The 18278-nt window shown below is 37.0% G+C and overlaps 1 protein-coding gene across 1 annotated transcript; it reads left to right on the top strand.

Moving 5' to 3' along the window:
* Window positions 1–2452: 2452 nt before the first annotated feature.
* Window positions 2453–16138, top strand: LOC108688785. The gene is made up of 3 exons (XM_018195199.1): window positions 2453–4253; window positions 13180–13376; window positions 15830–16138. Exons 1-3 carry the CDS (start codon window positions 3239–3241, stop codon window positions 16073–16075), a joined length of 1458 nt encoding a protein of 485 aa, XP_018050688.1. The 5' UTR covers window positions 2453–3238; the 3' UTR covers window positions 16076–16138.
* Window positions 16139–18278: the final 2140 nt, after the last annotated feature.

Here is an 18278-nt window from a genome sequence, read left to right on the forward strand (position 1 = left end):
AATAGAATTTTACAAATTTTTGCTTCTTTTAAGACTAACGTATCATATTTGTACAAAGCAATCAAATTTATTAAATATAAATATAAAAATTATAAATAAATCTGTTTGTTTGAAAAATCTCACTATTTTTAATTGGAGGATCGAAATAATAAATATCTCTAATTACATTAGTCATAAGTATTTAACAGACGATTTTATAGCCATGAAATAATTTATGTAAATTAAATTTATGTTACATGCTAAAAAAAAGATCTAGAGATAAGAGGGAATTAAAAAAAGTTTTCGCTTAACTGAATATTAATTAATTAAGATTCAGCCATCTTAAGTCATTACAGTTTTAATTACATTATATAAAAAAAATTTGTATCGATTTCTTATGAAGTTGCGCAAAAAGGTATGCTCGCTGCTTCAATACTTCATTATCGTGGCTTTTAATTAAATGTTTGTTTTTAACATGCTAATGCGACAAACTCGAATAAGAACGTCATGAAGTGGAAGACAACGTTCGTACGTTGCTCAAGGCCTTCTCAGTCCTGTTGGTGACTGGCGAACGACAAAAACCCCTATGCTTGACGGCTCAATTCTCTCTTTCCGCTTGCTCCCTGCCTTCTGGTATCTCTTTCCTCGCGAAAAGAGCGCGCGCGTGTTGCAGGCGCTTCCCCACCCTCGCTGTATCGATGTGTTTCCTTCTTTTGGATCGGAGATTCAATATGTCGCTTCAATCCATCTCTCCTATCAGTGGGACATCCCGCCTTATTTCCTCATAAAGAGCGCAAATATTTGTTTATTTTTATTGATTTACATTCTTGTATAAGCGTAGGTGTGTATTATATATTCCGCGATAGTGTAGGAAAAAACTGCTTTTTGTGAAATTATTGAAAGTAGAATATCATCAGCTGTTAAAAAATTTTAATAGTTAAAAATCTATGTGAGTTTTGGAAAAAATAGCCTATTTCTCGAAAAATAATCCAAAGAGGGGAATATCAATCGAGATAAAATATTTATTTCAGTAACATTTTCATGTTTTATTTACGTCATTTGAAAATAAGTATCTAGCTTCGCGCGAGAAATATTGTTTTCAAGTGTTTCTGAAAATAATTCTTCTTTTTATTTATAAGCACAAATTTGAGCACAAACAATTAATCGAAAACCAGATTGTCGAATGGAAGGATTCAGTCATTCCAGTCATGTGTCTCAACACGTCATATCCCACCGATAATTAAATGTGATAGACGTTGGGATTGTGCATATCACCGACAATATATAAATTCTAGATCAGCCATCGCTCGGTCTCACGAGAGCGGAACGAGGTACCGCGCGGTTTGTATACGCGTACGAACGAACGCGAGAGGGATGCTTGCCCTCCCAGCCATGCGCTCGTGCACACAGCCACGTGCACCCGTATTGCCAATCAATTCGCGCATTGCGCGCCCGGGAATTAGACAATTAGGAGTCGTCACGTTCCGCTCGGTCCCACCGCGTTCCACCACCACCATCACTACCACCACCACCACCGTAGCCACATTCCATCGACCATCCGCGTTCTCCACCACCTCGAGACACTCTCCGACGTCGGGCGATGCAGCCAGCTCCATCTGACGGTTGCAGACAACCGGAAGAAGGGGGTTTCCCCTACGGGTTTCGATCCACCTCGTCGCCCGCTATTGGTCCACGTTCAACCACGAAGAACGCCCATTCTCGAAACGCCCGAGATGTGCGTCGGCTCGCGCGTATTGGTCGAGCCCAGGCCACGGTACCGGTTTTGCTAGCGTTGCGGGGGCGGTGCGCACCCGGCGGTAACATCGCAACGCCGAGAACGAGAAAAGAGAGATAGAGAGAAAGAGAAAGAGAGAAAGAGAGAGAGAGAATGGAGAGCCCCCCCCCCCCCCCCCCCCGGCAGGGCTCTCCACCGCGAGTGCAGCCGAGCTGGTAATCAGTGCCGTTTCCGCGGCAGTGGCGGTCACCACGCGGCAGATTACACAGATTACAACCGATTACATTTGTACTGCCGACATTTCTTTTCGCGGGACGACTACAGCACTCCCACCTTGTGTCCTCACCGTCGCGCGATCAGAGCTAGAATACGCACTCGACTGCCTTGGTGAATCGTCTAGGTCGCGAGAGACCGCGTTGTTGGTGCACGAAGAAACTGAGTGCCTCGATTGAAACCCAGAAGCATTAGAAGAGATCGTGTATCAATGTTCGCTTAATGAAACGTGCTGATGAACGCGTCGATGACAGCGACAGACTTTCTTGATCTTGGAAATCAGCATTTAATCTTTCCAAGTTATTACTTCCAAGGATCCCGTACGTCGTTATGTAAACATTGATGTTTATAACTTAATGATAAAATAGACGAAATATTGTAATATATCGTGTCATGAAGAAAGATCTAAGTTTAAAACGTGAGAAGCTCAATGCTAGAAATATCTTTTAAAATATCATTGAAATATACACACACACACACACGACGGATTAGAATAATAATTAGAATTTATCATGACAGCGAAAGCTGTCAACGTGAGGTTCATCCACGACACATCGTCTCTCGCAAAGAGAGTATTATACAGCGTAGATTCCATTCTGCGCGCTTCGTTTAAATGTTTTTATACAGATCCGTTAAACGCTGTCTGAGTGAAAGGAATACAAAGTATCGCGAAAAGAGGGTTGCCGTATGAGAATATCAGCTGAGAATCGGCAAGGATGCGAAAAGTATAAAAGTTAAGAGGTAAGAAGAATTGGATCATCATGTTGATATCTTAAAAACACTCTTCTGACTCTAATGGAGGAATCCGCTCGTGTCGGCTGGGTCATTCCGCGGCGATGCGGCGGATTCCAAGAATAACGGAACGAGAAACTTATTAAGGTGGTGGGCTGCGCCTCGGAAAGTCTCTACAACGTTAGCGAGTTTCGTTCAGGAATCGCGATGTGACTGATCGACACTGACTGAAAATGCCTTGCGGCTCAATGGCATCAATGTATCACGTCCATCATTCTTTAACGGACGTCTGTGAAAAGCTAATACGACTGTTAGCTGAAACTAGGTGCGACTTATTCGGAGTTAGAATTTACAGTTTAATGAACATTGGATACACAACATGGAACTAAGAAAGCGACCAAACGATCTTTTTATTCGCATCTTTGGATGACTATGAAGTGTAGTTTTATAGATTAGAATTGTCGTATTTCGAGATACTTGTGATAGTTCGAGAACTTAAGAGGCCGACACAGAATCGGCATGAGCAACAGCGAAAGCGTAGTGACGGGCCCAGATTCCGGTAACGATCGTTTGTGCGAGGACGTCGACATGGCTACTCCGACGTCAGCATCTTCGAATTTAAAGCCACGAAGCGGCAAGATCAGCTTCAGCGTCGATGCCCTGCTAAGTGGCACGAAGAAGAGTGCCATCGGCGGTGGCACTTTCGCGACAAGGCGAGATAACGATGACAGAATGGATACCGAAAAAAATATTGAGATAGAAGCAAGGTATCGAGAACTCCTAATAGAACAGCAGAGACTTCAGAGTAGAGAATTACTCGCTAGATTGAGTCCTCACGGTCTCGCCGGCTTCGGCAATCATCACCATCATCATCATCCGAACAGACTCGAGCAAGATCACCCGCCCGCTCGACAAGAGATGCTTACAGTGAAAGATTTCTCTAGGACGAGTCACGACAAGTCGTCCTCGCCTATCAGAATAGACCAGGAGATCCCGAGAGATCGACTGATGGCCAATTCGCCGAGTGGGATCAGTGAGACGATGCTCCAACGAGAACAAGAGCATATTCAGGAAGAAGACGAAAGGATCGATAGGATTACTAATCCGAGATCTGTATCGCCCGCGAGCAGACGAGAGATTCTCGACGATCGTAGTGATTCTGAAGCGAATCGCTCGTTAGAAGGAGACCGTACGACGGATCATTTAGATCTTGAAGACCATGAGATAAGAAGCGTCGGTCAGTCCGAGGATCTAAATGTGATGGACTCGGATTGCGAATTGGAGAGGGACCTGGAAACTAGCCAGGAGAAGGAAGAGAAGTCTAGCCCGGTAGTGCCTCAGCCGATTCATCCCGGAGTGCAAAGGCCTTCGCAGGGCCCGCCGTATCTCGCTGGAGCACCCGGCGCTCCCGGTTGGAACCCCGCGGGATTTCCGCATTCTCTGGCGGGGTTCGCGTGGCTGCCCCCACCCCCGCATCCGCACAATCCTCATGGACATCTTTACACACCACATGGTGGACCTACTAGCCCGAACGGTAAAACTAGCACGAATGTCATGCTTAACCTTTACTCCTCCTCGTCATTTTTTTTCTCACCTGCCATTTGCGTTTTACACTTATATTAAAGATTACACTGTAATGAAATGGTTTTCAATCATAATTTTACTTAGTTTCAACCTTCTAGTATATTAAAAAAATAATAATTTATAATAATAATTTAATCTAATTTAAGTCGCCACTGTCCCTCAATATATCGTTATTTTATAAAATAATGGTTAAATTTGACTACGTAATGTAAAATTTAACTATTGTTTTAACTATTGTTTTATATAAAATATCGATATACTGAAGAAGAGTAGTGACTTAAATTAGATTAAATTTGACATTATAAATCTAACAGTATACTAGTGATATTACAAGGGAGAGACGATCTTAACTCTAGTTAAGATCGTCTACACCTTAGAATGTGTGAAATTTCATGCTATGTATTAATAAATAAACTCATTCGCATGTTCACGTCAGCACATTACACATTTTACGATTTACATCACTGGACTTCGTCAAATAAATCTCTCGCAGAAGATGGTAATGATATGCCAAAAGTTATCATCTTTCAACTTAATATTGTAATCATAGTTTAGTAGCTGATAATTATTCGTGGAAAAATATTCTTTGAAAATAAATTACGTCTAAGAAATTTAAAAGGAATATTACGCGCAAACAAGAGTAGTTTCACTGTACTTGCTTTTTTTGATCCTACCAGGTACAATGTCGGCAATCAGATTGAAAACGCAAACTCTTAATGCAACTGTGAATGCATGACACGCAGACTCATAACGTTTTGCATTAGTGCCGTGGATCACGCGAGTAGGCGGACATTGTCGGTCTTACGTGCCAAAGAATTCGATCGTATTCCAGTTTACCTTCGTCGTGATTGAAGCTTAAAGCTAAGACTTTAAAACTGCCATCGCGATGGACACGATATCTTTTCCCTAATAATTTCTTCTTAACCAAAAAAATTTAACATGCATAACAAGACTAATAGACCTTAAATATGATACAATTCAAGAGATAAATATTTATATTTCGACGAATACATATCACATTTTATCACAGTCATTAACTGAAGATATGAATATTGCCAATATCAATTCAGTCAGCAGTTTGATTAAAACGATCCGTTGCATTCTTCAGCATATAATTCTATATTCCATAATCACTGACTGTCGTAATTGTGTAACTTTGGGATAGAACTTGTTCACATGCGGGATTTCATGCTATTAATTTAAATAAACGATCGAATACGTGACAGCTATAATTTCAAAATTATCATGTTTTCTTACGGATCAATAAATAATCAAATAAATTTTTTAGCGGAAATATTGGAGATGCAAATTTATTACTGATTCATTTAAATGAAATTAACTGATAGCTTTCACAATTAATATATAGACTAGCTTTTGTAGTTATTAATTAATTAATTAAGAAATTATTACGTTACTCTGTTCTTTTGTCAATCAAAATTCATTTCATCTAACATTTTTATCGTGCAGTATTATCAAATGTCGTACAATATTTGTAGACGTAGAATTGCTATGAACGCATTAGCGGTTAATTCCCAGAAACTACGTATAAGAATTAATATCGTTTATTTATCGAGGGTTTTACTTTATACGAGAAACTAGGTATAGTCGTAATTTTCCTTCTACTCGATGTTAGTATCGATTTCCGCACAGAATTGCAATTCGATTGATTTGCAGATCTTTTCCGAGTTTATTCCACAAATGTCAATGCGGAATTCAAGTTCATGTTACGATTTGAAACCGCGATCGGTTCCTTGAAATGCGTACGATCGGCGCGGAAAGTTCGATCGATGCGCCGGGCTCGATGTCATATATCTAGGCTATTAGGACGCATGATCGGCGCTTACAAAGCAATGACGGAATGTGTTTTCCATCGCCTCTAGTGTGATGGAGGCACGAGGTGACGCGAGCGAAAAATCGGACACGCAGATAAAACTCAACGTAATTGCCTAATGAGGAAGGAGAAACCTCGAAAGAGAGAGCAACTCCAGCGCGATTCTCGGGACAGGTACAAAAGTGATCAGCCGTACAAAGATACAGATCTTGTTTCATGACTGGTGGCGAATATATGGATTGTAATTGGCTAATAAATCGAGAAGAAAAGCCGTGGCGGTTCCAAGTCCCGATAATTAGACGTCGCTTGGGAACACTTCACTGATAAATAATTTACGATGACTTAAACGAGAGAATTAGTTGTGATTTATTAATTACCAACTGTAAGACCTCTCGCTGTCTCTTATCTCGCGTAGATTAGCAATTGCTTGAAGAAAATTCGATTGTTGTAAACAAGAATCAAGATACGAATTAAATATACTTTGTTCGATTCAATTATATCTATTTGATGCAAAACAAATATTTAAGTCAATCTAGAATATTTTTGCATGTTTATACATGACACATATTTATACATGAATTTTTACAATTTCCAATTCAAACAAACTGCACGCCGATTATTATTTAAAACCGACAAATAATCAACTCATAGTTTGCTTAAACTGGGAATTGTAAAAATACACATATAGGAACGAATATCATTGACTAAATATTTATAGTGATTTGTGTTGAACCTCTCTTGGTTCATATTCAGTCAATATTGTCAATCTTGGAATTTTCATGTTTGAAATATGATATCAATTACGATGACAATGCACATTGAGCCATTATTAATCCTTCCACAATTCGTAGTCATTACCATTTATCTAAGCGAGTAGAAGATTCCACTAATGGAGAAAGACATTGAAGTGCAAAGATTCGTGTTGTCTTGTGAGTAAAGGACTCATGAACATTACTCCATTCTTAATGGACAATTAAAGTAATACCTCATTAAGGTGTAACTGACACCTCTTGCGCAATAAGTGAATCGTACATCGTGATACTCTCTTCGAAGTACTTCATCTCGAGTACTCGTGAAAGTGCAAAAGGACGAGAGTGTTCCTTGTATTTGGCCTCGCGCGTAAACTTTTATGTTCGCCAGGAGTCTCATAATGGTTTTAGAGATTTCTTTCTCGGAAACAGCACGAGTTCCTCATTACGCGTAGATATAATTTCGTAGGAACTTCGAGATTCGCAACATTATTTACTTCTAGGACATTTAACGAGGATGGCGAAAGAATCGCCTTGAAGAATGAATTATTTTACAAATTTTTGAAAAAATCCACACTGCATTATTATAGTTTTCTGCAATATAATCGTATGGATAATATCTACAAAGTTTTTTCATAATTGCGCAAACAATAAAATTAATTTTGCGACAAGTGACAGAAGAAAATTATTAGAGAAATTTGGAGAAATTTACACAGTATAATTTTCCTTATTTTTTTAAATACATAATTGAACAATTAACGCAGCATACATTCGCAGTGAAATCGGAAAAGGGAGAATATTAGAAAAATAATAAGCGTAAAACTAATAATATAAACGTACAAGAGAATATTACCTGCTATATTCATTACTTTATCTTTTAAAGAGAGAGTAACATAATTAAAAGTAATGTAACACTCAATGTAAAACAACATGAATAGTAACCGGAGAATGAGAGAATATTGGAAAGACACGCGAACCCGCAGCTAATGGGAACGCATAAAAGCTGACTATTATATGGACTTGTGTATCTTTTAAAGTGGCATAATTGAATGAAACGCATTTACATCATTTGTGTCAACCGTAATAAAATCCGGCTCAAAATATAACGCTTGATGTAAAGCGGTATTGACAGTAAATCATGGAGGGACAACAAATAGATACAATAACGAAATTGATGAGAATGCATAAGAGCAACTACGCGCTTGTTTTCCATATCTTGTTTTCCACACTGTTTACGTTGCCGACAGAAAACGAAAAACGGAAAAAGATGAGAATGCGATGATCGGCCCGCACGCCAGCCGGGATCGCTAACAGTTCGACATGATAGAGTCATATATAACTCACGACATCCATAATGCATTCAAGAGACCCCTGGTAAAAACTGCTCTTGTTAAAGTGGCCTGTTAAGTTTGGTGTAGCGCATTCAGCTTCCTGTGCGATGTCGCTTGGCAAAGCTTTTTGCGAACGATAACGACAAACCATTCGCCCCCTCGACCCGCACCGCGTTCTTCTTATGATTTCTCCTCCTCGTTTTCTTTCCGCTATTGGTGCGCGACACCAATTATACCAGCACTTTGAACGAAAGCCGGAGCAACTCGGTATGCACCATTATTGCAATCGCGATTATCGTGCAGTGTCGCTTTTGTCCCGAGATGATTGTTCATTTATAGGAATTCGTTTAATTACCGCGTCTTTTAGTCCTCGGTATTTTTGATAAGAAGCTCCGAATGACGCAAATTAACATTTCCTCATTGTATCATCAATCGAGTCATTGTGTGTATTTATAATACTTTACAGAGAAATTTAACAAGAACAATTTTTTTCTACAAATCGTTAAATTAGCGTACATAAAATAATATTTTGCGAGAGGTAAGATAAATTTTGAAAATATTGTTTTAAATTAAATCAACCGATTTGTAACGATTTGTATTTTACTTAAGCCTAATGTTTTATTTTCTAATTTAACTTATGATAAAATTTAATCTGACGATAATATTATAAATATTATAAAAATTGTATTTTTCTAGCCGTGTGTATTAGAACACAGAAATCATAATAATATTATAAGGAAATCATCTTATTTGTTACTTAAGTTCATTTTTAAGTGACAAATGATGATAATGTAAGAATTGTTATGATGACGTCCTATGATATATCGTTATGACTTAACTGTGACTGTGTTCTACCTGAGTGGTTAATCACTAAACTGAAGATTTTATAGCGAGTATTTTTTAAAGTTATCATACTACAAAACCAATATAATGATTAATCATAACTAAAAAAAACACAATTTTTACATTATCACGAGATTAAGTGAGTCTAAATTACAAATAATTAATTAATTAATCAGAAAATGAAAACCTGAATTTTAAAATTTCCACTAAGAATTTAATCTTTACAAGACGAGAAAGTACCATTGTAATATTAAAACAGTATATATTTTGAGATAAGGAATAAAATAACGAATAAAATAACTAATAAAAAAATAACGAATAAAAACAAATCTTACTCAAGGAAAAGTTGTAAAATTTAAAAAAATGGACTTCCTTCTAAAAGTTAATGAGAAAAAAATTATCTAACATAAAATAATCCAGATTCATCAAGATATCCTTTAATTATTTTTAATAAATAATAAGTAATAAAGTATTATAAATACATCACTTTTTGATCATGAAATATTTCTTCGAATCATATCTGCACAAAAGTCGTTTCTGAAAAATTAGACAGTGAAAAGCTTATTAGCCCATTTCCATTAAGCGTTCACCACTGACAGTTATTTCGGGGGGGAGAGGGGGGAGGTGTGATACGGGGCTCGTATATAGCCGATAATCCCCGGGGCCCATCGTTGGGCGGCGGCTTACGAAAATTATGAATACGGACGTCATTTATAACGCTCGAACACCGCTGCCCGTACGCATTTATCTGGATTGCGCGCGCAGGAATGAATTAACGACGCCCGCCCCGCGTCCAATGATGTTCTACAAAATATTTCGGACGATTCATCATTCCATGGACGTAATTACCCGGCTCGGCCGTTCCACAGCGGCCCGACGCGACGCCCGTCTGCCAGTTAACGCGTCTCTCTTCAGCATCCCTGAAAATTCAGTATCCGTTGATGAAAGTAGTGCCGTGGTCTCATAAGGATTGCGATTGCCTTCTGTAAAATTTTGCATCTCGTAAAAATATTCGCAAGAATTATACGCTCAAATATGATTGCGCACACAATTTTAAAGATCTGATTTTATTATATTGATCTTATTTTTACAGAATAAATTTCAGAATAAATTTGCTTTATGTTACAGTCTGATGTCCATATGTACATTATTATAATCCAATATTAATTGTAATATAAAACTTGTGATTTTAATAAATAATCCATAGAAAGGATTTTATTTAAATCTAAAAATTTAGCTAAAAATTTAGCTAAATACAAATCTAAAAATAATTTTGTTGACTGTTCAAATTATATAGGACGCTCAAACCGATTGCTGGGATGTCAAAAATTTTTGCAACACTGTTCATTAAACTTGAAATTTCTATGCAACTACTTTGATGTCCAACAAAATTATTTTTAATTATGATACGAATTTGGACCGATGAGAATAAATCTAATAAATAAGAGAAATCCTACATTTCGGTGAAAGTGGATCTATAATGCTTAAATATTTCTATATAAATTTATATACATATTTGATTTTGCAAATTGTACGTAAAATTATTTTTAGATTTAGATGGTATTAAGCTGAATTTTTAGATACTTCAGCAAAAGTTTTTTCGTGTGCAGTAATTTACGATTCAGTACATCAAGTCTCTCTCTTTAATTAGGCTGATTTAATGCCGTAAGACATTCGACAATGAGCCGGATCAATCTTTTATCGTCGCACGTTTGTCTAACCGAAAAGTTTACATGGAAGGCGAACTGATTGTGTACTTATCAGAACGACAACATCCGCTTTACAGCTATGTAACCGCACCCGTGCGTGTTTCAGCGGTCGGATAATTAACAGAAATTAATTAGCAGTCAAGAAGAACATATTGATCAGTTACGTGCGCGGCATGGCCAACTTCGATGAGCGACATGAAATCGCTATATTACCATATGAATGGATGCGACATCGACATGTAACGACAGATTATCCGGCTACGTGCGGATTCGTCGTGTCTTTCTTGCGTAATTCTTTTTGCAATCTCGCATATTGGTCATTTTATTTACATTAGACTATCTTAGACCCGTTTTTCTTTTCTCTCTAAAACAAGTAAATAACATTGTAACTCGAGTATTAACCGCATTAATAATCCATTAACTCGGTGACTCAAGGCAGCAAATTTTCAATGTTAATATGAAAATAAAAATCAAAATATATCACCGAATGGCAATAACATGTAATTAGTGATATGTTTGATAATAAGATCACGTTGTGCGTTGTCACGACTCGCACACGATGTTCTTAAACGCGAAAAAAAGTGGTAGCGGATAGATCCACGATTTTCAATTCATCCAGATAGGTATTTAATTAGTAGAAATTAATTAGCCTCCTGGGAAAACATATTGATCAGTTACGTGCGTAAAGCCCAACAAGCTTCCCCAAGTGACATGCGAAATGGAGAACTAGCGGTGCACAGTGGAACGAGAATGGAAGACGTGATACCGGTGTCTTGACTGATCCGGTTGACAATGCCGGCGGCCTATGCCTTTTTTGTACTCGGTCGAACGTTAATTAGTGCTCGGAATCCACACGATGCCCTCCTCGCCGCGATGCGAAATCGTCATCATTTCGTCGTGCAGGATGTCGAAAACACTTTTTCACGGTGCCAGCACGGTGTAGCCGTACAAAGTCGCGATGTAACTTCGCATCTGGCCGACGCAGGGTCGCTTTCACGAGATATCAATTACTCTTCCTCTCATACGAATCGCTTATTTTGAATGCGGCGCGAGATAGTGTGGCGTATGTTATAGGGAAATAATATGTCTAATTATAGAATGGTGCGCGGGCGTTAAGAAGAGTTATTGGCAAGCCAACTGCAATTTTTAAGAGATGTCAATACTTCATTTGGTCCCTTGTGCGTCGCTTGAAAAATTCGCATCTCTAACGTGGGATATTAATTATCGCGGTCTAAAATAAAAAAATAAATAAACATTCATAGCGTTATCATAAGCCCTCGCTACACATATTTCTACTTCATATAGGATACGTAATTTTTTTATCTCTTATTTTTAAGTGAATTTTAACGAAGTGGTCAGCTTAAAATGGATTTACAAATGAATGACATGATGCGGGAATGTTGCCGGATATAATTGTGCTACCGTGGAGAGGTGGCGAAACTTTACGCAGTACCAACTAATTGCACGTACATGAGCTGATCGTAAACAACGACGGTCAATGATAATCATGCGCGCCGGATGCAGGATGGGTTGATAATTAGGCGCCGTTCGTTGAGCATTCGAGCGCGATTTATTTTTTATTATTTAATTTGCGCCCTCCCTTCAGCCGGTATTGCGAGACCGTAATCGCTTCATCATGCGAAACCTATGAAAACGCGTCTCTTGCCGACGTTGCCGGGTAATCGTAAATTAACGACTAACGTTGCACATCCGAGGTTAATTATCATTCAATGAGTGCAAGAAGATGGGACTGGCGTTTTAATAGTACAGATACAAATGTCCGCGAATATCATTATTAACGTATCTCTAATGATGCTGATAACAGAGTGGTGCAGAGTAATGCTATTTTAATCCCCATCTCTTCTCTTTTTAAAGAGGAATAGCGGTTTGAATCAACTCGAAACGAGAACGGGCGAGATCGAAGTGTGTTGAATGATTTTCTAATAAAAATTTTGTTTTTCGTTGAAAATCAACTTTCTAAATTTTTTGTAACAATATCCACTTCAATTTGCATTTTTCTGAAGTAAATAAGAGTTCACTGGAAATGCTAATTTATTTATTACTTTTAGTACACAATTAATTATTAAATATTTGTATCCTGTACGTTTCTTCTCTTCGAAAAACTAGGAGCATTAAATAATTAGTTACAACATTTATACACAATTTATTTAAATGCACACAACCTTACAAATACTTCCAAAAAAAGATTTAAGATATACATGATGTAAGAATCACTTAATAATTTTTTTTTGTATATTTGTGAAAGTGATGAAAATTGACATGAGACACGAACGACCCATCATGTATAATAAAGAATCAGAAAATTATCGTGTATACTAACGATTAAAATTATTCACACGAAAGGATACGAAGTCAAATCCTATCAGAACGCATGTATTCTCTTTGGTTTCAGGAGACTTAAGATTACCGGGACCCGGACCAGGCCCGGTTAGGTGCACTCTCAGAAAGCACAAACCGAACCGGAAGCCGAGAACGCCGTTCACGACGCAGCAGCTGTTATCGCTTGAAAAAAAATTTCGCGAAAAACAGTACCTAACGATAGCCGAAAGAGCGGAGTTCTCGTCGTCTCTTCATCTCACAGAAACGCAGGTGAGACGCTGGACAGTTGACATACAAGTAATTAGCTCTTTTAGCGAATTGAAAAAGTCTCATTTTATGTAACGATCTCCAGTGAAACATAAATGTACGTTAAGAAACGTTATTTATAAAAGCGTAATAAATTATTATTATTTAATACAAATTGATTGTAATTAACGTAAAATGCATTGGGAAGAACGTATTTTTACTTATTACTCACAATAAATATAACATAAAATAAGTAAAAAAAAGAATACATATTGACTTTAAAACTGATATTGAATCAAACATGAAATATTCTTCGATTAATGAGGTTATTGATAAAAGTCAGTTAAAATTATCTGTTTATATTTATTTTATTGAACGATAATAAACCAATCACATTAGCGTGCTTTTATAATGAAAGCTAATATTTTTGTGTTGTAAATTAATTTACACATCTTTAATATCTTTACGCTCGAATTAATAGTTAATTGCAAATTTATCTTTCACGAAAATTATTATTATTATTATATGTCGCGAATATTATTATTATTATACGTGCTCTTCTCCATTTGGAATATCGTGATTCTTTGCCATGTACGTAACAGAGTAGGCTATTATCGCGCAGGTTAGCGTGCTAAGATACACTTTGCGCATTCGTTACAATGCATCAATCGAAATGAAGCTACATCACACATTCATTTGCTTAGATAAGCTACGATTACCCCACCATCTCCTCGTGTCGTTTGAGTCACCATTCCTTCGATCGCGCTCTCTTCTCTCTCATTATTCACCACGGACAAAGAAGTATGTCTACAATTCAAATCGTGACACTCAAGCTGTGGCGATATTTATCCATATGATCACACGTAGTATCATTTGATTCTTTTATGACGACGAAGAGAAAACATAAACAGTTAACACTCTTTTCGTATTTATTAAATGCTCAATCCTGGAATCAATTTTAATTCATATATTATACAGGAATATAATAACAATTAGGATGTTACATTCCGTTTTCTATCTTAGGCTTAATTTAACCGAAATTTTTACACGGATACCACAGTTTCATTGAAGTATCTAAAAATTTAGCTAAATATAGATCTAAAAATAATTTTATTATACTATCAAAATAATTATGTAGGCACTCAAGCTAGTAGATATTCTTGCTAAAATGTCAAAATTTTTTGCAACATTATTGCTCATCAAGGTTTCAGTTTCCTACTGTAATTATTTTATTATAATAGTTCAACAAAATTATTTTCAGAAAACTGTATGTAATAAATTTTTAGATACTTCAATAAAGTTGTTCTTTCCATAACTTTCAATGGTTTGTATCAAATGTAGTTTAGTTAGTAACGTAAGTTTAAGTGGCATAGGTTGTCACAAGTAATTTAAAATGTCTATAAAATTGTCTATAAAATTGTCTATAAAATTGTCTATAAAATTGAAACATTGTTAAAATAATTAAACAAAGTTTTGAAATCGTTTTATTTTTTTTAATGTTTTCTAGAGAACACCCGAATGCACATTAATTATCCTATTCATGTATATTGCCGAAAATAAGTATTTGGAGTCCCAAAATATACTTTTCATGTTCGAACCAAAAGTGCCGCAAATTAACCGATTTAAAGCGACAGCTGCGTAAATGACGCTCACGACTGTGCAAATAACAATTAAACGCGATTTAATGTTGACCCGACACGTACATCTGCGTGTATAAACTCGAGTGCTAGGTATAAGCTCGTGTCGCTGTCTTATGACATCGAGGATTTCTCGATACGTCGATAATTTCCTGCTGGAAACTGAATGCTCTGCCGACTGTTTTGTTTAACGACGCGCTAAATGACTCGCGTGTGTTTTACGCAGAAAATCTTTATTTGTTTCAGACCACATTCTTGGTGGTAACGCGTTAAATAGTAAAATTACTGCGTAATTTTATTAATTATGGATTCTCAGACGTTTGCAGTAACTCGCACGGTTTGAATATGCTATTTGTCGATTGTAAATCCTCAGCCACTGGTATTAAACGCGACCTCAACCAATAATGGCACTTATGTAATGTTTGCAGGTGTCGCATAGTATAATGCAATACAATATTAAAATGCATGATTTCTCACGTTATTCAACACCTTAAGAACCAATATTTTTAATGATTCGTGAAAAAAAGATTCCTTCTTAAATCATTAATTTTATTCCATGTGTTTAATAATATTGTTAATAATAATGTGTAACAAAAATCTTAATTCATTTGATTTTATTTGTATTTTATTTTAAAATACAAATACGATTGATTCTGGAGAGACTTTATTTGTTGTAACTTTGATGTTATAAAAATATTTAAAGCTTATACTATTAAATCTCAAGTGTCATGCATCCGAGAAATATTTGAGGAATTAATGAAGAAGCGATATATGAACGAATTTTGTATAATATCAATTCGTTCGTTATTGTTCTAAATCGAAAATACTGTAATGTTTCAGGTGAAGATCTGGTTTCAAAACCGAAGAGCCAAGGCGAAGCGGCTTCAAGAAGCGGAAATAGAGAAGCTAAGACTATCCGCGAGGCCTCTGCTGCACCCCAGTTTCGGATCGGGGCTGATGTTCTCTGGGGTAGGTCCGCCTGGTACCCCAGGAGTACCTCCCTTCATTGCAGCTGCCATGGCTAGGCACACCCATGCTGCAGCAGCGGCGGCCATGTTCATGGGGCCGCCTGGGCACCGACCTTAATAATGATATTCCAAGATATAATACGCGTGTAATTCGAAATCATTCTTAATGTCATCGTCTGAAGACCCAACCTGCTCACAAATGGAATTCGATGACATAGAATCTATGAATCATCAAGAATTCATGGATTCGAAAATTGCATATTTAAGAATCCGAAAGAGAATCCAAACTCCGTGAATTTAATTTCAGACGATACTCACATAATTTCGAGAATTAGGAACTGAGAATTTACGAAGCGGTTGAAAAATCTAAGAGCTTGGAGATTTAAAAACTAAAGCTAAATTTGAAGGTTCAAGAGAGCAAGTGCTAAAAATTTTAGAACTCAAGATTTTGAGAAACTAGAAACTTCAGAAACTAGAAAGTTGAAAGAAGTCTAATTAAATAATTAATAATAGATCCATAAAACGGATTTTAAGTGATCTTTCTTTTATGTGAAGCAGAAAAATTGCCTGAAGTTTTTCAGCCACTTTTATTTATTAGTTCATCTTCCGTTCGAGTTTAATTGTCCAATCTTCTACCGATACCGAAGATATTGGGATCTACCATTTAACGTTCGAAATTGGTTAGGAAGGTTATATAGTGACAATACTTGAACGTTAATCCAGATGGCTTATCTCCAGAGGGATACAGATAATCTGAATTTCGATACGATCGATTAAATCTGAAATTATCATTTGGAAGACCTGTAGCTCGAAGAAACATCGTCGCGTAAATTTCTCGAGACGATGGAATACGTATATATCGGCGCCTCGAGAGGTGCATGAAACTTTGATCTCAAGAAAAAGCACGAGTGTACATAGTGTAAATAGATACGCGTTCGTACGGTAACTATGAGTGTACGTATGTATATACACACGTGTACAGGACGCTTTGATTACCGTCAAGAAGAGGAATCGCGAGGAACGAGAGCGTTAGTTTTAACGATTTGAACCGCGTTGGATCTAGCAAACGTTCGTTCACAGATGTGTTTTTAATGTGGACTGATCGAGAGAATGCAGCGACGTGAATGTGCGAGGTACGTTTAAATAATTCCGAGTCTAAGAGCATTAATAGAGAAAGGGTCGAAATCAAATGTATTAGTCGTTTCTCTCGAAAGTAATTCCTCATATTGAAGAAAATAAATCTATTCGTTTATATTAGAATTTTTTTCAAACCGTCGCGAAATTTTTAAAAGTTCAGTGACATCTCTAATAGGTGCTCTAAATAAAGGATGGACCATTGCATTGATTCCTCATCGGCAAGTATACAGTTCGTATTCACCTAATCTCGATATCTTTCAAACTTATTAAATTTTTTTTCTATGCAAGAAGACAAGAGTGCGTGTAAATTATGTATCCGTTTGTGTCGATTGTGACTCGAGGGAAACGGAATCGCTCATAGACAGTAAAAGCTAACGTTACGAATGTGGCGTGTTCTAGACGTACCTATGCGCCTTGTATAAATGTAAGATGATAATTTATCCATGGAAGTATATTATAGTGAAATAAAAGATTTCAGTATTTACGTTCTTTCCATCGATTTTTCAACCCTTGATGAAACATTTACAAATTCTATGCACGGATGAATACAGATAAATTGTAGAATAAAAATTTACTTTTTAAGTTTTTAAAATTAACACGAAAAGTACATAAAAAGTAGTTTCCCGGAATGTCAAAAGAATCAGTAAAACGATGTTCAATTGATTGTATCAATTCGAACAGTTTTTCGCGACTGATTAATTTGCAAATAACAATTAATGCAATTGATCGAGCGTAACTTTTCAACTAAGGCATCATATTGAGGCAGAGCAAAGAGAGAAAAAAATACGCGCGGGCGAGGCGATTTGCCTCGACGCGATCGAATGTATCGCACAGTCATCGACAGGTTCGGCTTCGTATATGGCAAGTAGTCGATAAGGCGGCCGAAAGTGTTCGCCAGATAATTAGAAATATGTTAATCCGCCGTGGTTGCTAATTGGTTTTTGACTAAATTTTTAATTAAGTCTTAAGCCTGGGCGGCGCTCTGATTTATCGAAGAGAGAGAGAGAGAGAGAGAGAGAGAGAGAGAGAGAGAGAGAGAGAACCCGCCACTAATTATAAAATATATATAGAGGAGACGGCACTAACACACACATACCTGTGGCGAGACAGCTCGTTTGCCGTTATCATATTTGTGCGTTGTGTCTTCGCCGTGTGCACCTGTCTCGCTTTACGGTGTGTGGCCA

The sequence above is a fragment of the Atta colombica genome, unplaced genomic scaffold (assembly GCF_001594045.1).
Source record: "Atta colombica isolate Treedump-2 unplaced genomic scaffold, Acol1.0 scaffold238, whole genome shotgun sequence".
NCBI classification, from domain to species: Eukaryota; Metazoa; Arthropoda; class Insecta; order Hymenoptera; family Formicidae; genus Atta; species Atta colombica.

What these genes read in the sequence shown, in the direction of transcription:
- LOC108688785 (XM_018195199.1), top strand. Translation starts at nt 3,239, where the DNA reads ATGAGCAACAGCGAAAGCGTAGTGACGGGCCCAGATTCCGGTAACGAT. An exon ending in TGGACCTACTAGCCCGAACG is followed by an intron (nt 4,254 to 13,179) that starts GTAAAACTAGCA and finishes CTTTGGTTTCAG; the next exon opens with GAGACTTAAGATTACCGGGA. An exon ending in TTCATCTCACAGAAACGCAG is followed by an intron (nt 13,377 to 15,829) that starts GTGAGACGCTGG and finishes GTAATGTTTCAG; the next exon opens with GTGAAGATCTGGTTTCAAAA.